Source organism: Macaca thibetana, chromosome X (assembly GCF_024542745.1).
Source record: "Macaca thibetana thibetana isolate TM-01 chromosome X, ASM2454274v1, whole genome shotgun sequence".
Taxonomy (NCBI): domain Eukaryota; kingdom Metazoa; phylum Chordata; class Mammalia; order Primates; family Cercopithecidae; genus Macaca; species Macaca thibetana.
The window spans coordinates 40,116,224-40,144,184 of record NC_065598.1 but is presented as its reverse complement, the minus strand read 5'-3'; the positions used below and the strand labels follow the sequence as shown (position 1 = coordinate 40,144,184).

The window sequence follows — 27,961 nt, the reverse complement described above, 5'->3', positions numbered from 1 at the left end:
GGAGGCCAGGAGTTCGGCCTGGCAACATAGCAAGACTGGTCTCTAAAATGTTTTTAATTAAAAAAAAAAAAAAAAAAAAGCTACAGAAAAATGTAACCCTTTCCTACATAAAGTATGAACTTCTCATATATTTTATATAAATTCAGTAACAAGAATGGTAATTAAAATGCCTTCCTTACATTAGTACTAAATCTCAAGAGGCAGTGAGAATAAACAAATGTAAAAGAAACAGCATGAAATCATCTGTACAACAAAACAGCCAATCCTGATGAAAGAAAAGCCTATTTTGTTAGGTTTTTACAATATAAAATAGATTTAGTACTACAATGACACAAATTTGGAATCATTATTAACTTTATTTGTCACTCTTGATAGACATTGGTCCACTCCAACATAAAAAGTAGAATTCACCCACTTCCACTTAATATTCTATAGAATGAAGTTGTACCACAAACCACAGTAACTTACATAGGGGGAAAAGTTGCTGAAATAAAAATGTTTTATATTCATGCCTCAAAATGCCCCTTGGGGATTTTTGTGTGTATAATGAAAAGCATCTGTATACTCCACAAGGCTAGTTTCTTCTTAGATCAATGTAGTATTTTTAGTATCCATACTAGACCATGTAGGTCAACAAACTTGCAGAAGAGGGTTAAAAAACAGCTGTCCTCTGTCACTCAGATACAGTTCCAAAACTAAGTGATTATATAAGCACATCCATATTTTAGGGCCACTCTAAGTTAAAAACCTTTTCCCGTTTCAGAGTTATTTACATCAAATTAAGACATTTACAAATCATTCATAGTATACAATAGCCCAAATATGATTTTCACCTATGCTGTGTAAAGAAGTTAAGCATTCATAAGTTTACCTAATAAATTCAGTGCACTTTTTTCCATAATAACATGAGCTATTTTAAATGTTTTACATTTCTTTCAGTACATATTTCCAAATTCATTAAACATAATGAAATCATGTTATTAAATAGCTATATCATAGTATTCAAGCATATTATGGAATCTATACCACAGTGGGACTCACATCAATACTATAATTCACTCTAGAAAAACATCACAGGCACACACAAAATAGAGAACAAAATTTGATTTTTTTTTGTAAGTGTAAAGTATACTATCTACTTTAAAGCACACCAAAAGACATATTTTAACAAAACAGCCAATTTCCAACGCTCTTTTCTAATTCTGGCACAGGGAACGTTCAATCCATTCGAATCTTCTGGTTTGTCATCCTATAAATGATGCTATCATATCCAGGATCCATGTTCCAAATATTGTAAGAGGTGATAATCACAGCCAAGGCCAAGGCGATCATTATCCAAAGTACCATGTTGAAAACCACAGAATATTCAAAATTATACTTATATGCAAGGTTATAGGGACTTGCTGGGTTCTTCTACAATATAGAAAAGAAAGAAAAATCAAGAGGGAAGAGTTTTAAGATAGGAAATTATCCCAGTCTAGTGGCTGTGATTCATTTGTCTAACAAACATTTCTTCATAAGTGGCATAACAGCTACTTATACTAAGAGGAAGCAAGAAGGAGCGCCTTCGTGGACAAGACACTTGCACTGATGGTGGAAGTATAAACCAGTCCAAATGCTTGGGAAATTTTGACAATACCTAATAAAGTTGAAGGTGTGCATATCCTGTGATCCAGTAAGTCCATGCGCTAGGGAAAATTTCTATATGTGTACCAAGAGACATGTATAAGAATATCATCAAAAAGGCCGGGCACAGTGGCTCACGCCTGGAATCTCAGTACTTTGGGAGGCCAAGGCGGGCAGATCACCTGAGGTCAGGAGTTCCAGACCAGCCTGGCCAACATGGTGAAATCCCGTCTCTACTAAAAATATGAAATTAGCCAGGCATGGCAGGTGCCTGTAATCCCAGCTACTCAGGAGGCTGAGGCAGGAGAATTGCTTGAACCCGGCAGGTGGAGGTTGCAGTGAGCCAAGACCGTGCCATTGCACTCCAGCCTGGGCAACAAGAACAAAACTCTGTCTCAAAAAAAAAAAAAAAAAAAGTCATCAACAGAATGGATAATTGTGGTATATCCCTACAGCAGAATATGTAACAGTAAAATGACTGAACTACAGCTACATTTGTCCGCCTGAGTGAATCTTAAAAAGAATACTGAACAAAGAACACAGAAAAATACATGTAGTATGATTCCATTTATATAAAATTCAAATACAGGCAAAACCAAACAACACTGTTTAAGGACAAATACATATGCAGTCAATCTGTAAAGAAAAGCAAGGGATTAACATGATATCCAGGACAGCAGTTACCTCTGGATGAGGGAGGGTAGAGGGAGAAAATAGGGAGCTTCAAAGAAGCAAGCATTCTCTTAAGCTATTGATATGGTTTGGTTCTGTGTCCCCACCCAAATCTCATCTTGATTTGTAATCCCCACGTGTCGAGAGAGGGACCTGGTGGGAGGTGATTGGATCATGGGGGCAGTTTCTCCCATACTGTTCTCATGATAGTGAGTTCTCATGAGATCTGATGGTTTAAAAGTGTGGCACTTTCTCTTTTGCCACCTTGTGAAAAAGGTGCCTGCCTCCCTTTCCCCTTCTGCCATGATTGCAAGTTTCCTGAGGCCTCCCAGCCATGTGGAACTGTGAGTCAAGTAAACCTCTTTCCTTTATAAATTACCAAGTGTCAGGTAGTTCTTTATAGCCATGTGAAAATGGAGCTATAAAGTGTTATTATTTTTATTATTTAAATAACTAGTATTAAATATGTTATATACTTATGTATGTATGATCTACTTAACACTTTTTTTAAAATACAGAGCTGTGTAAAAACATTGTTTGGGAAACTGAATTCATTCTGACAAAGGCACAGTTTGGGAAATATTCATTCTGGCTAGAGAATTTTAAAAGTAGGAACACAGCAGGAGATGAAGCTAGAAGCAGGGAAGCTACAGAAAATCTGACATGAGCCTCTGGGCAATAAGGAGTCATTGACAAGCTTTAGGCAGAAAGTGAGTGACATGATCAGGTTTGTCTTAAAAAGATAACATTAAAATAAAAAATTAGCTGAGTGTGGTGGCTCAAGCCTATAGAACTGGCTACTCAGGAGGCTGAGGCAGGTGGATCACCTGAGCCCAGGAGTTTGAGGCTACAATGAGCTATGATTGTGCCACTGCACTCCGGCCTGGGACAGGGCGAGACCCTGTCCCAAAAAAAGAAAAGAAAAAAAGATAACTTTGATAACAATGTGTTGGATGGATTTGGGAGGAGCCAGCTGGGACAGAGAGAGACAGATGAGTCCAGACAAGTTAGGAGGCAGCAGCCAAATGAGGTGGGAGAAATGGGGGCAGGGTGCCTGGCAGTAAGAATGAAAAAGAAAATGTAACTGAGATCTATTTGTCCCTACAGCCCCAGCACCTGGCACGTTGTGAGTACTCAGTAAATGTTCCTTAAACTCCCAACTGTCTCCTTAAACTAATGGAAGAGAGTGATTTCAACTGTAGGAGAGAATGGGTACACAGACATGCATATTTACCTGCGGGGAGCTCAGAGCTGAGGCAAACATTAAAGGATTTCATGCCCATGAAGACCTCTTTGTTTCTTTCCTTTTTTTTTTTTTTTGATAAACAGATTCTTTTTCCTACCCATTTTAAGTGTACAAGTCAAGGAATTTTAGTGGTTTCATAGTCATCGCCACAATCTAATTCTAGAACATTTCTATCACCCTAAAAAGAAATCTCATAGGCTGGGCAAGGTAACACACCTGTAATCCCAGCACTTTGGAGGCTGAGGTGAACAGATCACTTGAGGCCAGGAGTTCAAGACCAGCCTGGCCAACATGGTGAAACCCCATCTCTACTAAAATTACAAAAATTAGCCAGGCATGGTGGTGCACGCCTGTGATTCCAGCTACTCGGGAGGCTGAGGCAGGAGAATCACTTGAACCTGGGAGGTGGAGGTTGTGGTAAGCTGAGATTGTGCTACTGCACTCCAGTCTAGGTGACAGAGTAAGATCCTATCTCCAAAAAAAAAAAAGAATTATCTCGGAGGCATCCCCACTCTCAACACATGTGCTCACCACCCAGAGCCCAGGTGCCTTTCTGCTTGCCTTTGCTGGTGGGCAAAAATTTCCAGTCTGCCCTCTCACTGAGGGCACAGCTCTTTCAGGGTCAGGGTCCCCAGCTTTATCTGGAGGTGTCCATTCCCATCCCCAACACACAAGGTACCAAAGGACTCTTGGTGACCTAGCTGGCAAATATCCTTAGGGCAGCCTGCTTACCACATTCGGGTTCCTCTTTTTTTTTTTTTTTTTTTTTTTGAGACGGAGTCTCACTCTGTCACCCAGGCTGGAGTACAGTGGCACAATCTCGGCTCACTGCAACCTCCGCCTCCCGGGTTCAAGTGATTTGTCTGCCTCAGACTCCTAAGTAGCTGGGACTACAGGTATGCGCCACCACGCCCGGCTAATTTTGTGTATTTTAAGTAGAGACGGGGTTTCACCATGTTGGCCAGGCTGGTCTCGAACTCCTAACCTCATGATCTGCCGGCCTCAGCCTCCCAAAGTGCTGGGATTACAGGAGGGAGCCACTGCGCCCAGCCTCCTCTTTATTTACTCTGTAAGAGAATTTCCCTTTCTTATGAGCTGAACTACGTACTTTTTATTTTTATAATTTCTTTTTTCTTTTTTTTTTTTTAATTTGAGATGGAGTCTCGCTGTGTCTCCCAGGCTAGAGTGCAGTGGTGCAATCTCGGCTCACTGCAACCTCCGCCTGCTGGGTACAAGCGATTCTCCTGCCTCAGTCTTCCAACTAGCTGGGATTACAGGTGCCCGCCACCACACCCGGCTAATTTTTGTATTTTTAGTAGAGACAGGGTTTGTTTCACCATGTTGCCCAGGCTGGTCTAGAACTCCTGACCTCAGGTGTTCTGCCCGCCTCAGCCTCCCAAAGTGCTGGGATAACAGGCGTGAGCCACCGCACCCGGCCCAAACTATGTACTTTTTAAAAGGTCTTTATTTTTATCCAGCATTTCTAGATGTTGTATGGTGGAAAATTTGGGGTGGTTGTCTAGACTGACATGCTGTCTGAAACAGAGTCCTTCCATCCCCAATTTAATTTAGAAAGAAACAATCTCAAACCAGTAATCGCTAGACTATCTGAAACAGGCACTGGCTTCAACCTTCTGACTCCAAGTCCCACACTGAGGTCAGTAAAACTGAGCAAGGTGGGGGCTGCAAATGGTTCTGAAGTGGAGGTGTATGTGACTGACTGGATATCTATCTGCTGCAAGTGATGCAGCCAGCCCTAAGCAATGTTCTCGACCGTAGGATGTTAGGGAGTATCTACACTACTCTTTCTCATCACCCTCCCTAGGTTCTGCTGCAGCTGTAAGTATATATGTATGTATGTAAATGTGCACATACATATACACACACACAGGTATGTGTTTTACCATGGCCAGCAACCATGGTAATGCTTAATCCTGACCCTCTAAATGCTTAAACTCGAAGCAAGATCCATACCCAAAAAACTGTTGAAGTAAATCAAAATCATAAAGAGGTATACACAGAGGATCTCAGCAAGTAAGGGACTATGCCACAAAGACAATGTGCCTGCTAGAAAAGCAGAGCCCATAGGATGTGGGCACCACACCACTCCCGCACACATTCACTTCTTTTTTTTTTTTTCAAAACAGGGTCTTGCTATGTTTGCTCAGACTGGCCTCAAACTCCTCCCAAGCTAAAGCAATCCTCCCACCTCGGCCTCCTGAGGAGCTGCGATCACAGGTGTGCGCCACTGCACCTGGCGCCACATTAACTTCTGATGTCTCCTTGTGTGTACTGATATTTGAATTATAATCTTGGACAGATTTACTTTGATCCCTAAAATTCTTGCATTATCTGATTATAACCCCAAAGAATTGATTATCACTGGCAAAACACACATACGTATGTGAACAAGAAGCTTATGTTTTAACTGAAATTGTTTTTCAGATTTACTGACTGCTCATTCATGTCACCCATAGGTGATATAGGACTTTGTATGTTTTTGTTTTTATAAAAAGTTAATTTTACAGTTTTAAAGCAGGATCTCAAAATATACTCACCACTTGTTTTGCCTCAAGGATAGTCCTTGTCTTCCTAACAAGGGAGGTGTCAAATGACTTGACAGTGACTAACTCTACCACTGCATTCCCACCATAAAGATTGTACATGTCATCTGCAAACTGAAAGTTAGTTATTAACGTTATTGGGAATCTCAAATATGTACTTTTCTCATTTTTAATTAACAAATTAAAATCATATATATTTATCACATCAACATATTGTTTTGAAATATGTACACATTGTGAAATGGCTTAAGTACACATTGGCTAATTAACATATGCATTACCTCACTACTTATCATTTTATGCAATGAGTCAAACACATACTTATTAAAATGATTTTTAAAGCTTTTGTGCAGCTACAAGAACAATGTACACTTACCTCCTGGCTCATGAAATATACTACATCTTAAAATAAGCAAGTATTAAAGGTTTTGATTATGCTCAACTATACAGAAAAGTGTTGAGCTTTAACATATATTCAAATGTTCAGAATAAAATTAAGAAACTGAATTTGTCAGCATATAAATTGGAGGAGGGAAAGTTGGAAAGAGAAATGAAGAAATCTTCCTAAGTGGTCTCTGGTTAATCACAAACATCTATAAAAATTAAAATGTGAAGCCTCACTGAAAGGATGCAGGTGAAGAACTTCAAGGGCAGAGGGGAACTAGCATTTATTATGCATCTACTAAGTGTCTGGTACTGTGCTGGGTGTTCTACTTCAGTTATCTCATAGTGTTTAAGCAGTACAGAGTTTCAGTTGGGGAAGATGAAAAAGTTCTAGAAATAAAAGATAGTGATGGTTGTACAACATGTGAATGTACTGGTACTTAATAACACTGAACTGGACAATTAAAAATGGTTAAAATGGTAATTTTATGTTATATATATTTTACCACAAAAATTTTGTAAAGCTTTGTGTGAGATAACTTTTCCTAATGCTGTTCTTTCTAGCATTAGGAAGAAATATATCAATATACATTTTTGACCCTACTCCATCCTTGGCCAATATAATTAGAGGAACCCCAAAGAAGGCAAGTAAGAGCTCAGTCAACAGTGTTTGAAACAGCAGATTTTTCTATTAAGAGGCTAAAAGTGAAATGGTCATACTCCAGCCTCTCATGTCTCATTGATATTTACCTTTTGCAAAGCGTCAACAAGGATCTTAGAAGCATCTCTGAATTGTTCAGAGTCTTCCCCATAACGCTTCCCAATTTCATCCAAACCTGCCAGCTCCAGTGAATACAAATCAGGAGAATGATCCTTGGCTAGATGCTTATGACGAGACAGCTTAGGAGAACAAACAAACAAAAAAAGGTAGTGGATAAAGTAAGATGAAAGATGTCAAACACAGCCAGTTAAAGTTTTATGCCCAAACTAGGCTAAACTAAACCATACCAGTGTACTACAGCATGCAAATAGTCTAAAATGGTGGCAAAAGAAACTGGTTTGAATAAGCGTTTCTGATAAATCCAACACGAATCTCATGTTTAGGAGCAGTACAAGACTCCTTGGATATTTAATAAAAGCTTTCAACAAAATTCCTCAGTTTTAAAAACTCAGGTATGGGCCTTGGTATGAAAGAACAGATGGCTGGACCAGTTTGATCCCAGGAATGCACTACACTTCCAGACTCCCCAAACCAACACCTGTTGAAAAAGTTTGGAAAACAACCTCAGAAGACAACAAACAGGTAAGAATTTCTATTTCAGTAACAAGGATGATTTTTAAAAAATCATTCACCAAAAAAATACCCTTCAGACGGATTTTGTCCCTTCTTGACTTGACTGACAGCATTATTAGTCCAAACTATTATTTCTATTTTAGGCCCAAAGATATAGATAGGAATTAAGTCTGACAAGAAATCAACAGCCAAGTTAGGACTATGGCCAGGGTGTTCTTACGCCCAGGCTTGTGTTCTTGGAAGATATGCTGTCTCTCCCTAAAAAGCAGAAATGCAAAATAATTTGACTATAACATGGATATATTCAAAATTCCCAATACTGCCACTAAGTTTTCAATTTTCATGGGATCATAAATCTAAGGCATACTTAATCAAACTTTTCAACTGCTTTTACTATCATTCAAGGATTCTCTAGAAACCAAAATAAATGGAACTGAAAAATCAGAGCAGCCTACTTACCAAGCTTGAAATATCATGTAGCACTTGCAGTTCAGAAAGAAAGAGCAGGTCAACCTTCAGAGAGCCCAAAAAAAAGAGCATTCTTTTAAATGTGCACCAGAGATCTTTGCCATTTATCAAGTAAGGCATGGGATATTACAAATGTTGATGATATAAGTGAATTTATATAATTATCTTCCATTTGGTATGTTTGCTTCAATTGAAAATGCACATAAAACATTATTTCCTAACAAAAAGGTGATGGCCATTCCCTAGTACAGTGACCGCCACTCAATAGCTATATTTTTGACAAAACCATGATAAAGCATTCAAGTTCTCCAGTGGTTTTCCTTCAAAGCATCGGGATATCCTGGCACTCTGCAATGAGATCCTACCATTGGCCCAGTTTGCTTACTTCCCTTGAATAGTTTCCACATCAGAGAATAAAAGATGATGGCCCTGGTCATCCACAGCAACTAAAGAGGGGAGGCCACCACAAAAGTGGCATGCCACATGGTTAAGAGGGTGCATGAGCAGATGGAGAAGCTGAAGGACAGGAGTCAAAAGCAGAGGTGGCTCCCTCCACTGCAATATCCAGAATGAATGAGAAAAATGTGGCAGCACATCAGCAGAAGCAGTGAACAATGGCTCCCAAGTTACCAGATCCACACAGCTCCACCAGTCACCAAGTAGATCTATGACCTCTGGCTTGTTTGAATTACTAGGTGGCAACCCTCATGCTAAAATGTGATGTTATTTACCATAGCTCCCCTCACAAAAAAGGATCAGTTTATTCATGAGAGTCATAAGAAAATTACATTAAAGAAGAATCTACCCCAGCAGTAAATGTGCACAATTTTTCATTTTCTAAAATATCAAAATTTCCAAAATTTCAAGTAGTATAAGGAATGGGAGGGCCAGACGCAGTGGCTCATGCCTGTGATCCCAGCACTTTGGGAGGCCGAGACAGGACTGCTTGAGGCCAGGAGTTCGCCTGGACTCAACAGAGTGAGACCCTGTCTCTATTTTTCAAAAAGAGGGAAATTAATGATATTCATATATTCATTGAATAACTGCACTTACTTCATTGTTCCTACTCAGAGAATTGAGGGGGAGTGAACTTAGAACAGAGTTTTCTTGAAATAGGCGATTACGGAGCTGGCGTAAGGTGACTGAAAGGTCTTCAAACACTGAGTTTGCCTTCCCTACCATATACACTCTCTGTAAGAAGAATAGAAAATTTTAAGTTGCTCACATTCTACAGATTAGTTCCAATACACAGAGGTATGACAACATTGTTCATAAATTAGTTTTAAATTTTCATAATAAAATACATTTCATAATTTCCAAATAATAAAAGCTTATTTTTTAAAATGTCTTAAATAAAAACATTATCACTTACTTCCTCACTGGGAGCCAACTGCAAAACAACAGGAGTTTCCTCAGAAAATAAGGAGTGAATGGAATTTGCAACACTGTCAAGACTAAAAGGAACTGCCTGAAATTTAAGAGTAAGAACGCAATTATTATGTGAACCAAAGTGGGAAGAAAAATCATTCATCTGAATGGTATTTAAAAAGAAGGCTTAAACTTTTTTCCAGCACTTTCTATGGAAATTTAGAAACCCAAAATCATTTCCAAACAAGCTCTTTTGAGGGCACAGAAGATTAAACAGCCCCCTGGTAGGCCGAGTCTGTGTCTCCCAATGTGCCTCAGAGGAAAATAACTTAAACCTGATGGACACAACACTATATCTAGCACAAACCATTTTCTGGTGATCATTCATGTATTTGAAGTAGCAAGGCATTTGGTTTCAATATTGACTAAATGTGCCACAATTAATGCGTATCCCACAATAAAGTATTTAACTTGCATTTAAGAGAAGGTTAGAGGAATCTGAGTATTGAATTTAATTGAAATAAAAATGGAATTCATCTTTCATTTCAAAATTTTAAAAATGTTTAATGAGATTTAACATTTGTCTTCAGATAGCCTAAAGACTCTTGGATAACATGTTAAGTATGTCACAAGGTTTTTGAAGCCTTTATCTTAGGACATGTTGATATTATTAGATTGAAATAACCAATTGTGATAAGACCTACTTTTTTTCTTCAATTTTTTTATTAAAGTGCAAAATACATATAATATAGTATACAAATCTTGGGGTAACAGCTCAACAAATGTTTACAAATGCATGCACTCAGGTAGCACAGCCAGACCAACACAGAACACTATCAGTGCCCTCGAAGTACTACCTCCACCCTCAAGGGTAATGAAAATTCTGACTTCTATTTCCATTAGATTTGTTTTGCACTACATGATTTTAAAAAATAAATTAGTTATTTTTCCCCTCAAAAAATTATTTCATTCCCAGTATTACTGTATTAAAACAAGGAATACAGTCATGTTTTTGTTTTAATGGAGATTTCTTACGTTGATCTTTCGTTCAGTAGTTCCCTTACTACTTAAAGATTCATGTTTACGAGTAGCAAAGTAACGCTAATGTGGTACAGGCAGAAATCAATGTGATTATGTCTTACTGATAAAATCCCAGCATCACTTATTTTTTATTTATTTATTTATTTATTTTGAGACAGAGTCTTGCTCTGTCGCCCAGGCTGGAGTACAGTGGCGTGATCTCGGCTCACTGCAGCCTCCGCCTCCCAGGTACAAGTGATTCTCCTGCCTCAGCCTCCTGAGTAGCTGGGATTACAGGCATGCACCACCACACCTGGCTAATTTTTGTATTTTTAGTAGAGATGGGGTTTCACCAAGTTGGCCAGGCTAGTCTCAAACTCCTAGCCTCATGTGATCTGCCTGCCTTGACCTCTCAAAGTGCTGGGATTACAGGCATGAGCCACCACGCCCGGCCCCAACATCAATATTAAGTGATCAATTTTATGATTCTGTGAAATGAAATAATTTTTTTCTCTTACTCAAGATGCTTATTAACTCTTCCCCAAATTCTCTTAAAATGAGTTAATGAGTAAGTGAAGAGGGGGAAGAGAGTTCAAAGTTGCAAAAGCATACTGTTAGCAGCCACCCTGAATCAGCTAGAGGTGCTTTCCTTTAGCAATCATACAGTTTACCTCCTCAGGCTGTGAGGGGAATACATGAGTAAATCATGCAAACTTTCCAGCCTCACTTCACTTAGTGAAATGGCGCTTGGTTCAGGAAAGTTGAAGATTAGGTACCATGTCCATAGAGATCAAATTGAAGCAGCTCATGAATCAGATGAACACCAATGAAGGAAAATAAATAATTATATAGGCAGCTAAGCTCAAAAAGTAAAAAGCTTGGTTGCTTATAATAACGAATGATGGTTTTCTCTCACTGTATTATAAGGAGATGCATATCTCTTCTCATATTTCTGTACCTGTATGACTTGAAATTCTAACTAAAACAGCTAGCTAATCAAATGGAAGCTACGTTAAATGGAATTCTAAGATACTCTGATTTTTATGTTTTGTGGGGTTTGCCCCTGAATCTTTTCTCTCATTTACCATCTTCTGCTAGGAAAAGTATTGAGCAGCCAACCAGGGCCAAACAATAGAATGAGCTCCTCGCACAGCACAGCTTCTTCTCATGTAAAATGAGGCTAGTCTGTTGTTAAATCTTTATTTTTGGATTACATGCTAATAAAAATCTCAAAATGGCATTTTGGATTTTTACATATTTATTTTGAAGCAAATCTTCTGCAATGATTTTCACAGAAATCACATAATAAACAACTTAAATGCTCCCTGTGAAATAATCTGCCTTTTGATCTGTATTGTTCCCTTCCTTCTACTTTATGTGTATTTACTCTGAAGTTCTTCTGCTTTCTTTAGCTCATTAATTTCCATTCTTAGACAAGCTAAATTGTCTAAAACATGAATTTAAGGCTATAAACTTCTCTTTTCTTACCACGTTAGCTGCACCTCCCAATTTTGTAAATAAATGGTACATTCATTGTTACTCAGTTCCAAATAATTTAGAAAGTTCCAGTGATCTCCTCCTCAACCCATGAATTATTTAGGAGTGCATCTATTCCAACTATCTTTTCTTGTTGACTTTTTTTGTTTTTACCATCTCTAAATAAGACACTTAAATTAAATCTCCTGATTTTTCAATTTCAGGCCTTGTCTATTTACTACCCATTATAGAAAACGAGGCTTTAGCTCTCTCACATCACCAACCACACTGCCCCACCCCCTGAGCCATCCATGCGCTCCACTTCTGTTTCTATCTCCCCACTCTCCCAACAGTTACATCAAAATTTTCACTGGATCAATATCATTTTATTATTATGACAATGTAAATAATACTCAACTTAGCTCATACTACACAATCACTGCATTTTCCTTGCTTTCCTTCTACTCTCATTCCTTTGTAATGACAGTGTCTTTTTTCTCCCTGATAGCTTTTAAGACTTTCCATTTCTTTGATGACTCTTCAATTTCACTGTATCCAGGTGTGGATCTGGCTTTTGCCTACTGGATGTTCCATATGCTTTAAATCTGAGGAGTCGTATCTTTTGTTTGTTACTATTTCCAAATACTTTTCATTTTATTTTTAACTGACAAACAGTAACTGTATATATTTATGGGGTACAACGTCATGTTTTGTCATAAGTTTACAAAGTGGACTGATTAAATCAGGCTAATGAACAAATCCATCACCTCACATACTTATCTTTTTTTGTGGTAAAAGTATCTAAAATCTACTCCTTTAGCAGTTTTGAAATATACACCGCATTATTATTTAATATAGTCACCATTCTGTGCAACAGATCACTAAAGCATGATCCAGCAAGCCCACTTCTGGGTATATATATCCAAAGCAATTGAAGTCAGTATGCTGAAGAGGTAACTGCACTCCCATGTTCACTGCAGCACTATTTACAATTTCTAAGATATGGATGGAAGCAACGTCGGTGTCCATAATCAAACGAATGGATAAAAGAAAATGTGAGGCCGGGCGCGGTGGCTCAAGCCTGTAATCCCAGCACTTTGGGAGGCCGAGGCGGGCGGATCACAAGGTCAGGAGATCGAGACCACAGTGAAACCCCGTCTCTACTAAAAAAAAATACAAAAAATTAGCCGGGCGCGGTGGCGGGCGCCTGTAGTCCCAGCTACTCGGGAGGCTGAGGCAGGAGAATGGCGTGAACCCGGGAGGCGGAGCTTGCAGTGAGCCGAGATCGCGCCACTGCACTCCAGCCTGGGCAACAGCGTGAGACTCCGTCTCAAAAAAAAAAAAAAAAAAAAAAAAAAAAAAAGAAAATGTGCAACTGGATGCAGTGGCTCATGCCTGTAATTCCAGCACTTTGGGAGGCTGAGGTGGGTGGATCACCTGAACTCAGGAGTTCGAGACCAGCCTGGCCAACATGATGAAACTTCATCTCTACTAAAAATACAAAAAATTAGCCGGACGTGGTGGCGTGCACCTGTAATCCCAGCTACTCAGGAGGCTGAGGCACCAGAATCCCTTGAACTCAGGAGGCAGAAGTTGCAGTGAGATGATATCGCACCACTGCACTCCAGCCTGAGCGACAGAGCAAGATTCTGTCTCAAAAAAAAGAAAAAAGCAGAAAGAAGAAAATGTGTGTTGGGAACAAGCCCCCCAAAATCTGGCCATAAACTGGCCCCAAAACTGGCTATAAACAAAATCTCTGCAGTACTGTGACATGTTCATAATGGCCCTAACGCCCAAGCTGGAAGGTTGTCGGTTTACAGGAATGAGGGCAAGGAACACCTGGCCCGCCCAGGGCGGAAAACCGCTTAAAGCCATTCTTAAACCACAAACAATAGCATGAGCGATCTGTGTCTTAAGGGCATGTTCCTGCTGCAGTTAACTAGCCCAACCTATTCCTTTAATTCGGCCCATCCTTCATTTTCCATAAGGGACACTTTTAGTTAATTTAATATCTATAGAAACAACACTAATGACTGGTTTGCTGTTAATAAATATGTGGGTAAATCTCTGTTCGGGGCTCTCAGCTCTGAAGGCTGTGAGACCCCTGATTACCCACTTCACACCTCTATATTTCTGTGTGTGTGTCTTTAATTCCTCTAGCACCGCTGGTCTCCCCAACCCAGCTGGTCTCGGCAGAAGAAAATGTGGTATATAAACATAATGGAATACTATACAGCCTTTAAAGTGGGGGAAACTGTCATTTGCAACATGGATAAACCTGGAGGACATTATGTTAAGTGAAATAAGCCAGGCATAGAAGGACAAATACTACATGACCTCACTTGTAAGTTGAACTCATAGAAGTAGAGAGCAGAATGATGGTTAGAAGAGGCTGGGGAAGACAGGTGGATGGGGAAAGGAGAAATGTTGATCCAAATAGCTTTTTCTTTTTTTTTTTTTTCAGGTAGAGTCTCGCTCTGTCACCCAGGCTGGAGTGCAGTGGCGCAATCCCAGCTCACTGCAACCTCCACCTCCTGGGTTCAAGTAATTCTCGTGCCTCAGCCACCAAGTAGCTGGGACTACAGACGTGTGCCACCACGCCTGGCTAATTTTTGTATTTTCAGTAGAGACAGGGTTTAGCCATGTTAGCCAGGTTGGTCTCGGATTCCTGGCCTCAAGTGATTCACCCGCCTCGGCCTCTCAAAGTGTTGGGATTACAGGCATGAGGCGTGGTGTCGGGCTCCAAATACCCTTTTAAGATATTGTTTTATTATTATTTTCGGATTTAACTGCATTGTGGTCAGAGAAGGTAGTTTATATGATACTGATTCTTTATTGTTTGTTGAGATTTGCCTTGTGGATTAGTGCATAGTAATTTTTTCTAAGTATGCCATGTGTACTTGGAAATAATCTATACTAGACCACAGGAAAGTCTGAAAAAAAAAAAATTCCCAAAACTTCAGCATCACATAGACCACAGTATTACAATGCAGTGAACTTAGAAATTTAAAAATTAGAAATTATGTTTTTAAAACTCATGCATTTGGAAAAAATACTTCTACATAACTCATGGGTTAAAGAATCACAATACAAATTATGAAATATTTTGAAGTATCAACTAAAGCACCATATATCAAAAATATCTTATAACTCCCTCATAGTTTCTGTTCCTTCCTTTTTTTCACAAATTTTTTCTCTTTCTTTCTTCTTCTCCCCTCCCCAGAGATAGGGTCTTGCTATGTTGACCAAGCTGGTCTCGAACTCCTGGCCTCAAGCAATCCTCCCATCTTGGCCTCCCAAAGTGCTGGGATTACAGGTGTGAGCCACCATGTCTGGCCCTTTTTTTTTTTTTCACAATTTTAATGTATGTATTTTTAGGTCTCTTGGAAATTGGCCTATTCTCTGTAGTTCTAAGGAGATGAATTCTGTTTGTTGCACCTAGTTTCTCGTGGCATTTTTTTTCCTTCAGGGGCTTTGTAAATTCCACTCATCTTCCATATTTGACCAAAGGAGCCCTTGGCTGTGGAGGTGTCCCTATGGGGCAGGTCATGTGAATTTGGAAAGAACCACTCTACACAGCATAAGCCTATAATTCTAATTCTAATTTCTCTCAGGGGACTCTTTGGGTCCAACAGCCAAGGGCAGCAAGCCAGCTTTACTAGTTTTACCAGTCCTCTTTTCAAGAACAAGTTGACAGCATTTTCTAGTCCCTGGATTTCTGCAGGAAACACAGTTTCAGCATCAGCTCCTGCTCACCACTATGGCTTCTGAGTTTTCCATCCATATGTAACACCTGTGTATATCGCCCCCTCTTGCATTCAAATTTACTTATGCTAGTAAAAATGTTTTTGTGACATTCTTTCAAGCACTTCTCTATGCTTATAATGGAAGGAGGGCCTCTCAGATCAGCACAGTCACCCACATTGCCTGAATGGCCAGTGAAGGAGTAAGTGAGCCAGCAAGCAGCCTCCAGTGTCCTTACACACAAAAAGAGGTAAAATCCTGCAGGGAAGATGACAAGACAATGGCCAAGAAAATGGCAGCAGGATACACCCCTACCTGGTTTCTCCTTTGGTGGCTCTCTTTTTCGAGCCTCTGGCTATTCTGAGTGGGGCAATTTCTCTATCTCTTATCTTAAACAGTACTCTCATCCACAGAGAACAGCCAAGCCTCAATCAATTACAATCATCATGTAATTTTCTTAAAAAGAAATTGTGTTTGTAAAAGAATTTCAAAAGAAACCGTGCATCAGAAACAGATAAGAGAAGTATGTTTAGAATGCAATTCATAATGGCAGCTGACAAGGGAAAATGTAAAACACATCCCTTTAATTTTTTATAATAAATACTCACATTCTCCAAAGGGTATGAAATGACACTGCCTGGGGGTAGAGCCAGTTTGTCCACTCCCTTCACCATCACCATGACAGTAGCCCGAGGACGATGAAACAGGTTACCCACTGCGAGTCCTGGCCAAGAAAGGTCCTAAACATTGAAAAGCACAAAACGGTGCTTAATTATCAACTCAGGAACCCACCTCCCCAATAACATCTAATAAGCAGAGTTAAGGGGTTCTGGGATGACACTGACAAGGAAAATTCACAGGGAAAGTAAACATTTTATTTGTGGCAGTCGCTGCAATCTCCTAATTAAGAATGCTGATTTCTACCCTCTTCATTTTCTTAAAATTCTACAGATTTGAAACAAAGTCTAATAGTAAGTTATCTCACACCTTTTGTGGAAAAAAACAAGCAAGTAAACAAAACATAGGTACCTTTCAAATAACAGATCACAAAATAATTATTTTCTTCATGTAGCTACGGAAATTTTCTTCCCCCACATCATTTTTTGCCCTTATATACAGCATCACTTTTATCTTTCACAGCAACATAGCAAGATGGTCATTAAAACATCCTCTTTAGACTAAGCTCTTTATAAATAAAACAATTCCTACTAAAAGTAACTATCATTAGTTTACTAATAATTCTTTCTCAAAGTTATTTTAACAGCCATCTGTAATCAAGTTTAAGGTTGTAAAGAACTAGATGGTCGGGTATGGTCTTCACGCCTATAATCTCAGCACTTTGGGAGGCTGAAGCAGGTAGATTCCTTGTGCCCAGGAGTTCAAGACCAGCCTGGGCAACATGGCAAAATCCTGTCTCTACAAAAAATATAAAAATGATCTGGGCATGGTGTTGTGCACCTGTGGTCCCAGCTACTTGGGAGGCTGAGGTGGGAGAATCTCTTGAACCTAGGAGGTGGAGGTTGCAGTGAACCAAGATCAGGCCACTGCACTCTAGCTTGGGTGACAGAGCGGGACCCTGTTGCAAACAAAACAAAACAAATAAAATAATTAGGTACAGGCTGGGTGTGGTGGCTCGTGCCTGTAATCTAGCACTTTAGAAGGCTGAGGCAGAAAGGACTGCTTGAGGCCAGGAGTTAAAGACCTACTAGCCTGGACAACATAGTGAGACCCTGTCTCTATGAAAAATTTAAAAATCAGCCAGGCATGATGGCATGCACCTGTAGTCCTAGCTACTCAGAAGGCTGAGGCAGGAAGATCACTTGGGCCCTGGAGTTTAAGGCTGCAGTGAGTCACGCAGACTCAAACTCAGCTTGGGCGACACAGTCAGACCCTGTCTCTAAAAAAAAAGAACTAGGTAAAAATTTCATCCTTAAATGTAAACAACCAATCATGTTCACTTTGGTTGCCCAAAGACTACAAAAAGCTCAGGGGCTCTGCCCTTAGGCCTGGCAGTGAAGCAGTTCCCAGGCAGAGTTTCTGTTTTCAGGGGTGCTCAGGATTTGGAGAAAAGTTCCTTTCAGTGACTGATGATATATATCTAGAGACCACATCAAAAGCAGCAGACTTACAAAGAGAAGGAGATGATAGCACAGAGCAAGCTGCATTTCCTTTCTTCTGAGCCCTTAGCTTCTGATCTCTCATACTGACTGGATCTAGACCCTCCCACCCCCTACAATCACATAAGCAACCAATTACTACAACAGGTCACAGCTTCATTCTAGGAAACCAAGGTCCTTGGCTGCCCCATGGCTACTGACTACACTATTTTCCTAACCTCAGGCATAATGCATATATATTTTATCATTCATAGTGAATCTATCGCCTATTCTAAAAGAAAAAAAAAAAAAAAAGTAGATATCCTATTAGCAGTAGGACAGATGCATTCTCTAATATATAAAGAATTTCACTACAATGAATAAACAATTATATAGTTAATGATTTCTAATGATTTGTTTCAGAAGCCAAGCTTGAAGCACTTATCCAAAATCTTCCCAACTCAAATGGGCTTTTTAAAAATTAATTCATTTATTTTTAATTGAGATGGGAGTCTCACTATGTTGCCCAGGCTGGTCTCAAATTCCTGGGTTCAACTGATCCTCCCACCTTGGCCTACTAGAATGCCGGGATTACAGGCGTGAGCCACTGCGCCTGGTCCAGATGAGCTTTTTAACTTTTGTAATCTGTACCAAATGTACCTACATTTGTTTGATGCTTTCTTGGGCTATTAGCAGAAATCAGTAAAAATGTTCTTAGAAGCAGCTCCAAACATTTAAAAAAATATATACATACTTCTTTCACAGAGAAGCCCATGGACAATGCAGCCACGTCTGGGATCCGCTCTCCTGGTATAGGCCAATTTCCATTTCGGAAAACAACAGACCCCGGTGATCTTAATATACTAAACTCGTTCCCCAAAACACCTGAAAAGAAAACAGATTAGTAAATGAATTATCAACACCATAAATCATTTACCTTGACAATTATTAAATATAATACATGTTTCCCCATTCACCACTGACTTAACATATTAAATTATGACTGGCCAAAATGCTGAGTCCTAAACAATAACAAATTCTTTTTCAAAGTATCACTCTAAGGATTTAAGTCCACACATTCTGCTGGAACAAAAGTACAACTATCAGAGCCTCTCTGAACCTATTCTGGTTCAGGGACTGCCTGATAAAAACAAGAAACAAACAAACAAAATCTCAAAAAGAGATCAACAAAGGTACGACTATAAAACAGGGTTTCCTAATGATATAGACACCTTCCTACTGATGGCTCTTAATAGAGGCATGTAGCAATTTGGCAGGAATTAGAAATCAGTGGCATATCTCCAAAATTTAAAAAACAAAGCCCAGGCACAGACTAAAAAGGAAGAAAAGCTTGAAATCTCTAAATTATTTCTACCATCAATCCTCTCTACACAATACAAATTCATAAAGTTCCTAGTATTTCACTATAAGATTTTAGCAGGTTAGTATGTCTTAGGATAGGTAACATCTTCCCTTATGTCCCACAGGCAACCCTAGTGAAATAAGGACTCTCAAATGTTGGGGGGATGGAGCATACATGTCACAAGGAGAAACACAAAAACACTTCAGACTTTAGAAACAAAGTCCAGGAAATTGTAGTTGACATGTCAAGAGGTAAGAAAAGGTATTCTGTAATGATAAAGTCAACTAGTCTAAGGTTTGGGGATTAAAAGATAAAGATGAGAAAGGGACTATTTTATAAGCCCTCCACAGCCAAGGATGACGTATTTGGCCTCTTCATCCATTATCTATTAACCTAGTGATGTCTAGCTTACACGGGGACGAGTAGCTAATTTCAGTCACTGAAAGGAACTTTTCTCCATATCCTGAGCACCCCTGAAAACAGAAACTCTGCCTGGGAACTGCTTCACTGCCAGGCCTAAGGGCAGAGCCCCTGAGCTTTTTGTAGTCTTTGGGCAACCAAAGTGAACACAATTGGTTGTTTACATTTAAGGATGAAATTTTTACCTAGTTCTTTTTTTTTAGAGACAGGGTCTGACTGTGTCGCCCAAGCTGAGTTTGAATCTGCGTGACTCACTGCAGCCTCAAACTCCAGGGCCCAAGGGATCTTCCTGCCTCAGCTTCCTGCTTCAGCCTTCTGAGTAGCTAGGACTACAGGTGCATGCCATCATGCCTGGCTGATTTTTAAATTTTGCATTCCTATGAAAAAAATTAGCTCTAAGTCTAGAACAAATGTTAGCCACATCTAGTATGGGAAAATTAGACTTTAGTAAAGCATCAGTGTTATTCTCTTGACCTAAGGAAAGTACCACTAACAGGGTATGGAAATAAAGTTGGAAGCAACAGTAAATGTTTTGGTGTTGCAGTATTGACAGTAAATAAAAGGTTTCAGGATGGTGCTGATACATAGTGTTACAAATTTCAATCCAGCACAGCCGTCAGAACAGGAACTTCCAAACTGCTCTAGCTGAAGATAGACCAAAAAAATTTAGCAGAATGGAATGGTCTTTTGTAACTGATAGATATCTTGGTTCACTAAAGTAGTAGTACTGCAAACACTAAAAAAAATGAGTAACCAAGAGACCTATGCTTCCCAAGAACCATACACATATTTAGTTTGTTTGTTTTGAGACAGAGTCTCGCAGTGTTGCCAAGGCTGGAGTGCAGTGGCACAATATTGGCTCACTGCAACCTCCGCCTCCCAGGTTCAAGCAATTCTCCTGCCTCAGCCTCCCGAGTAACTGGAATTACAGGTGTGTGCCACCATGCCTGGCTAAATTTTGTATTTTTAGTAGAGACGGGGTTTCACCATATCAGCCAGGCTGGTCTCAAACTCCTGACCTCAAGTGATCAGCCCGCCTCGGCCTCCCTATGTGTTGGGATTACAGGCGTGAGCCACCACACCCAGCCCCAGGTACCATACACATTTAAAAAACCATATTTTGATTTGGAGATACCCTTGTTTTGAGACATGGCCCTACTCATTCAATTCCAGCAAAACTATACCAAATAACTTTGCCCCAACTTCGTAGTTTCAACTTCCATGCTCGTACAACAGTCCTTTAGAAGCCCAGAGCTTTAGAAAACCTAGAGTCAGGGACTCCTATAAAGAGAAAGGTCATTTGTCCAAACTTCTGCTTATTGTAAGTATAAGCATGTCTCAGGGATACCTGGCAGAAAGTCACCCCTCCTCTATTTCAATACTGCCAGTGATGGGGACACCACCTCAATATACGAACTACATTTGCCAGCAACTGGCTTCATTTTCCCAACATTCTAATCCTTTGAAAAGTTTTTCCTTGTACTGAACTGAAATGGGCTTCCTAACTTGCAACTTCCTATGCTATCACTCCCTGACTCAGTCTCACCAGATAACCTCATCTCCAGCTTCAGAGAAAACAGAGGAATTTCTTGAGCTACCTGCTTCCTCTCCCCACCACAAATTTATCTGCACAAGCCCCTATCTATATCTCCTCTCCCTCCAGACATGAGGGCAGGGATGTCCCTCCTCCAGTCTAAGACAATCCTGCGTTCAGCCTTCTCAGGGACCTTCGCTCCTTCACTGTTTATTAAGTAAGCCACTCTTCTAGGACAGACAACATATCAGGAGCTAGGTGGCTATATGGTAACAGCCATCAAAAGATGGCCCCTATAGAATACAAGCTCCATGAAGGCGGGGATTTCAGTGCAGTCTTGTTCACACACTATCCCCAGGGCTGAGAAGAGAGCCCGACACATTGCTGCTCAATAAGTACTTGTTGAGTTAATGAATGAATGAAGTCACACCTCAAACCACCAATTTTCTCCCTCTCCACTGGCCCTTTCACTTCAGCATAAAAATAAACTCAGGGCACTCCCATTCTATAACTAAAACCATTAAAAAACCTCCTTTGGTCCTACCAGTCTCCACCAGCTACCAGCCTTGCTCCCCTTCAGAGGAAGAATCCAGGAAGAGCAGTCAACCACCGTTTGCTTCTATACTTCATTTTACATTTACTACTTAACCCACACAATTTTTCAAAACTTTTAATTTTTTTTTTTTTTTTTTTTTTTTTTTTGAGACAGGGTCTTGCTCTGTCACCCAGGTTGGAGTGCAGTGGTAAGGATCTCAGCTCACCGCAATCTCCACCTCCCAGGTTCAAGAGATTCTACTGCCTCAGACTCCTGAGTGGCTGGGACTACGGGCACGCATCACCCCATGTGGCTAACTTGTGTATTTTTTTGGTAGAGACGGGGTTTCACTCTGTTGGCCAGACTGGTCTCAAACTCCTGACCTCAAACAACCCGCCTGCCTTGGCCTCCCAAAGTGCTGGGATTACAGACGTGAGCCACCGCACCTGGCCGCCCACACCTTCCAAGCCCACCATGCCACTGAAACGACTCCCCAAACTCAAAAGGCAATTTCCATCCCTTAATTTTATCTAACTTACCAAAGCATTTGATACTACCAACTCTGTCCTTGAAAAGCCCCTGCTTTGGTCTTCATGCAGCCACAGCCCCTGGTTTTCCTTGCAATCCCTTTGACTGCTTCTCCTCTGTTTCTTTCCCTTCCTGCCCTTTAAAGCACTGGTGGCCAAACTTTTTAGATTTCAACCCTATCAGCACAAAATTGGAAAGTAGCCTTTCTCTCTTCTCTCTGTCCCTCTCATCCTCTCCATGTAAAGTATACACTTCTACTATAGTAATAGATTATGTATTTGATTTGTGCTATAATACAAAGCACAAAAAAACAAAAATTTTAAAAAGGATGAGATACCTGTGTATATTTTTCCCAATCTAATAATGAGAAAACATCAGATAAACCCAAATTGAGGGACAGTCTACAAAATACCTGACCATTATTACTTAAAAAGAGATAAGATAAAAACAGATAGGCCAGGCATGATGGCTCACAGCTGTAATCCCAGCACTTTGGGAGGCTGAGACAGGCAGATCACTTGAGGTCAAGAGTTCGAGACCAGCCTGGCCATCATGACGAAACTCCATCTCCACTGAAAATATAAAAATTAGGCCAGGTGTGGTGGCTCATGCCTGTAATCCCAGCACTTTTGGAGGCTGAGGCGGGTGGATCATTTGAGGTCAGGAGTTCGAGACCAGTCTGGCGAACATAGTGAAACTCGTCTCTACCAAAAAAAATACACAAGTTAGCCAGATGTGGTGGTGCATGCCTGTAGTCCCAGCTACTCAGGAGGCAGATCACCTGAGGTTGAGAGTTCAAGACCAGCCTGACCAACATGGAGAAACCCCGTCTCTACTAAAAAAATACAAAATTAGCCAGGCGTGGTGGCGCATGGCTGTAATCCCAGCTACTTGGAAGACTGAGGCAGGAGAATCACTTGAACCCAGGAGGTGGAGCTTGAGGTGAGCCAAGATCGTGCCATTGTACTCCAGCCTGGGCAACAAGAGTAGTCCCAGCTACTTGGGAGGCTGAGGGACAAGAATCACTTGAACCCAGGAGGCGGAGGTTGTAGTGAGCCGAGATTGTGCCACTGCACTTCAGTCTGGGTGACAGAGCAAGACTGTCTCAAAAAAGAAAAAAAAAATGATCGCTAGATAGACAGATAGATAGATAGAGGCCAGGTGCGATGGCTCACACCTGCATGTAATTCCAGCACTTTGGGAGGCTGAGGAGGAGGATCACTTGGGCCCAGGAGTTCAAGACCTCATCGCTACAAAAACAAACAAAAAATTAGCTGGGTATGGTGGCATGCACCTGCGGTCCCAGCTACTAGGGAGGCTGAGGTGGGAGAATCGCTTGAGCCTGGGTAGTCGAGGCTGCAGTGAGCTGTGATCACACCAGTGCACTCCAGCCTGGGCGACACAGTGAGACTCTGTCTCAAAAACAAAAACAAAAAAGATATAAATGGAAGTTCTAGTACATTCTTCTGGCATCCAAATGGATCACCTAGCATATTCCACTTTGGAGATCTGAGGGCTCCATTCTTGACTTTTATTACTTTCCTATTCTACATCTCTCTGAGGCTGAGCCCAACTACTCCTAAGGCTGCAAACACCAAAAACACCCAATTCACCACCTTTCCACACGCTTCTCCTGTATTCTCTATCTTGACGGATGATACCACCTTCCAACCAGTGGCTGGAATCAGTTGTCTTTAAATCCTTCCTCAGCAACACAGCTAATTAGCCACTGAATTTCATCTTTCTTTCTTATCTCACAAATCCTTTCCCTCGATGTCCAGGCCACACTCTTCAGGCCCTCACCAGGTATGCTAGAATTGGTTGCCTTATGACCCTTGTCATGCCACTCTCCAATCCAGATTTTCCCATAACTGCTTCAAAATACAGATCTGACTATTCACCCTTCTGCTTAAATGCCTCCTCTCACTGCCCAGAGACTCTGAGGCAAAACCCAAAGCATTAACACCCAAGTAACCTCATCAACATTATTTCTGGGATCTCCCCAACTTAATCGCTGTACATTTTAGCCCCACCAAACTAATTGCCCCTTTACTCTCACATCGCTCTGCTTTTACACATGCTGTTCTGTTTCAAATACCTTTTCTTCCCACCCCAACTTTTCAACACATTAGCCCTGGGAGGCACCTCCCATGGGAAATTTTTCTCAGCCTCCCCCGTCTGCGATAAGTGTCCTTCCCTCTGGGAACTCCACTATACTGTGCTATGATCATCTATGAATGGTGGATGGAATCAATTAATATAAAATGGGTCCTATCTCTCTCCTCTTCTACATGACATCACTTCAAATTCCATGTGTTCACCCTTGGCCATTCTTCTCCAGGCTAAATATCTGAATTTTTTCAAATACTCCTCGTGATTTGGTATTCAAAACCCTAGTTCCCTTCCTCTCTCTCTAGGTCCCTAGTTCTCTCTCTAGTTTGGCAACACTGTTTTAAAGGATTTCTATTTTTGTTTCTGCCTGGAATATAGAAGTCAGAGCTCTTAAAGATATTTTCCATTACATCACATTTAGTCATTGTGGAAAATAATAATTGAGCCTCATCTGACAAGACTGAGCAATTCAGAAGCTGACAGGATCAGGTTCTTGTTCTGTATGAACTCGGCTATGCTAGTAAGGAAAGCATGTTCAAACCGTGTGCAGAAGCAATTATTTTATCTCAGACCCAAAACAAAAAAGCCTACACCTCACTGAATCAAAATAATATCAGTCAAAACATTAAAACATGGAATCTCAATAGATGTTCAGTTAAACCATAGGATCAAAGGGAATATTTTTAAAATTTCAAAAACTGAATTAAAATTAATTCCCTCAAAGTATCTCAGTAGATCAGAATGACCTTTCCGGAGCCAGAAACAGAAGAAACAAAAAACTTGAAAATGTTTGGGGCATGGATACAACGTAACTATCATTAACACACAAAAACCCCCGCACCTCTAGGGACAGAGGAGATCTGCAGATTTCAAGAGCATACTGGTGCAGAATTAAATCGCCATTCCAAAAGCAGGACCTCCCAACACCTCACATAGGTTTTTGGTTTGTCTGTTTGTTTGTTTTTGCTTTTGAGACAAAGTCTGGCTCTGTCGCTCAGGCTGGAGTGCAGTGGCGCGATCTCGGCTCACTGCAACCTCCGCCTCCCGGGGTCAAGCGATTCCTGTACCTCAGCCTCCTGAGTAGCTGGGATTTACAGGCGTGCCCCATCACGCCCAGGTAATTTTTGTATTTGCAGTAGAGATGGCGTTTTGCCATGTTGGCCAGGCTGGTCTCAAACTCCTGACCTCAGGTGATCCGCCTGCCTCAGTCTCCCTAAGTGCTGGGATTACAGACGTGAGCCACCGCGCCCGGCCTCCCACAGGTTTTAAACTGACACACTGAGGATCAGAGCACCCATTCCTCCAAACTGTTCTCAACTTGGCCTCTTGTTCACTACTGTGTGTGCCTCCAGTTTCAGCCCCCATTACTCCCACATTCTCATACAGTAATAGCCTTACCTGTGCAACACAACATATATAATGGAAAAGGCCCATGCGCTGGTACCACCTCATCTGAAATCAAATTCAGCTTTGCTACTACCTGTTTAGCATTGGGTAATTTATTTAGGTTGATCACCCTGCAAAACGAAGAAGATACCCACTTCTAAGGACTGCTGTCAAATGAAATACATTACCACATGATATGCAATAAGAGGCCACGTATTAGCTGATTTCTTCTCCTCTTGCTGAATGCTTAGGAACCTAGGTTCTACTCAGAAAGCTACCATGTATTGACATGTGACCCTAAAAATGTGACTCACATCCTAGTTTCCAAATCCTTAAAATTTGGAACTGTGACAAACCATTGAGAGGTGCTTTGTATTCGCCTTAAGAAATAATCATATAAAAATAATGACTCCATCTCAACTTTTGTATCCTGAAATATACATAAGGGAGGGGAGGGGAGGAGATTTCAGCAATTACTGATGACAACCACTAGAAATGAAGACACCGTACAAATGCAAAAATATCGTGGCAGCTAAAAAGTCTGCCTTCCCTTTTTCGGCAGCGGGCTGCGACTCAATGAATCCCACTTCATTGAGAAATGTATCTCCGTACTCTGAAGGGCCTCTCCAGGCGGAAGAGGCCTGCCGGACGCGCCTTCCTCAAAGTGGAGGGTGGAGGCCGGCTCAAGGGTCCCCTACGCAGCCCAGCCCCGGCCCCGGCGGCCCGTGAGGCCGCGCCGCCACCGCCGATCCGGAGAAGATGCTGACAGGGAGGCGGCTGAGGCGAGGCCGCCGCTGACGGACCGCACTGCGGCACCTGCCTCGCAGTCACTCGCCCGCGGCCGCCCCGGACCCCCAAGCCCCGCGGCGCAGGGCCTCCCCAGGCACGTCCTGCCCGCCCCCGGCTCCTCACCCGCCACCAACGCCAGGAGCACGACAAACACAGCCATGGTGCCGCGCCGGCCGCAGCAGTGCAGGGCGACACGGAGCGAGCCGGCGGGACACGAGCGACAACCGCAGCGTGAGGGTGCGACGCGCTCGGACTCTTCCAGACTCCCGGGGCCCGTCCCTTCGTCGCGTCCGCTGGGACAGCTGCCGCTTTCTCCACCAATCACCAGCTACGTCGCGGCCTACGGAAGAGACGTAACTTGGGGAGCGTCAGTCTGATAGGCGGGGCTTAAAGTAACGGATGGAGAGTTTTGCCAATGGTAGGCAGCGATTGAAAAGTCGGGCAGTCCCGCCCCGCGATCGGGGATGACTGGTCACCAGGTGGGGTGTAGGGCGGGTGGTCAGAGTGGGTGATGGAGCCAGTCGAGAAGTCCCGGAGCCCACGGGTTGAGGCTGCCTCCCGAATGCAGACCTTTCTGCCAGTCTCGAGCGATGGTCTCCAACCCGGATGTCTGGCTTTCCTGGTCGTGTGCCTCCGCCCGGCTATGGACGCCAGCTATGAAAGGCGGGGCTGGTTAGGATTTCGCTCTAACAGGTACACAGACACCGAGCACCTGCTGGGAAGAAGCCAGGCGCAAAAGGGAACCCCTGCCCTCCACATCGTGGTGCCAGATAAAATACAGGACGCCCAGTTAAATTTGAATTTCATGTAAACAACGATTATTTGTTATGATGTCGCAATTAATTTATGGGACATACTTATATTAAAAGAAGTATTACCGGTTATCTGAAATGCAGATATAACTGGGTAGCCTATATTTTGATTCGCTAAGTCTGGCAACTCTACCTCCAAAGGCTTTCCAATCTACAAGGAGTCATGGGACAGAAAGTTAATTAATTACTTAATTTGTCCATTCACTCAGTTTCCAATCTGGGCAAGGTGTTCCATGAGAATGTATGAAGGCTAGACATAGTAATTAGACCAGGATCCTCCCCTTCCGCAGTTCATAGTCTTTTGCCTATGATGTGAGGCAAGAAGGGGCACACTATAGCGTCTCTAGGTAGAAAATGACGCCCCAGCTGGTGACCTTGAAAGGTGGAAATGATTTCATATCCAAGGATAGGAGATGGGGAGATTTTTTCAGTGAAAACTGTAGGTAAGGTGGGGAGAAAGCCCCGTCAGGTTGAGCATCAGTAATCAAATAAGAGATTATATGAGAGAGGAGGCACAGAGCTAA

General features: G+C 41.6%; 1 protein-coding gene across 1 annotated transcript; it reads right to left on the bottom strand.

Moving 5' to 3' along the window:
- Positions 1-336: 336 nt before the first annotated feature.
- ATP6AP2 (ATPase H+ transporting accessory protein 2) lies at positions 337-26,962 on the bottom strand. The gene is made up of 9 exons (XM_050777711.1): positions 26,749-26,962; positions 18,713-18,843; positions 16,471-16,602; positions 9,627-9,722; positions 9,308-9,445; positions 8,246-8,299; positions 7,243-7,392; positions 6,103-6,222; positions 337-1,413 (listed from the first exon to the last, which is right to left on the bottom strand). The coding sequence occupies exons 1-9, from the start codon at positions 26,783-26,785 to the stop codon at positions 1,219-1,221; spliced, it is 1,053 nt and encodes a 350-aa protein (XP_050633668.1). The 5' UTR covers positions 26,786-26,962; the 3' UTR covers positions 337-1,218.
- Between the last annotated feature and the right edge of the window lie 999 nt (positions 26,963-27,961).

Bases quoted from the DNA above. Each gene is read 5' to 3' on its own strand.
- ATP6AP2 (XM_050777711.1), bottom strand. From the start codon at position 26,785: ATGGCTGTGTTTGTCGTGCTCCTGGCGTTGGTGGCGG. The intron at 16,603-18,712 runs GTATGTATATAT...TTCAATGTTTAG, and splicing joins TGGGCTTCTCTGTGAAAGAA to GACCTTTCTTGGCCAGGACT. The intron at 6,223-7,242 runs GTAAATATCAAT...ACTAACTTTCAG, and splicing joins TTGTTGACGCTTTGCAAAAG to TTTGCAGATGACATGTACAA.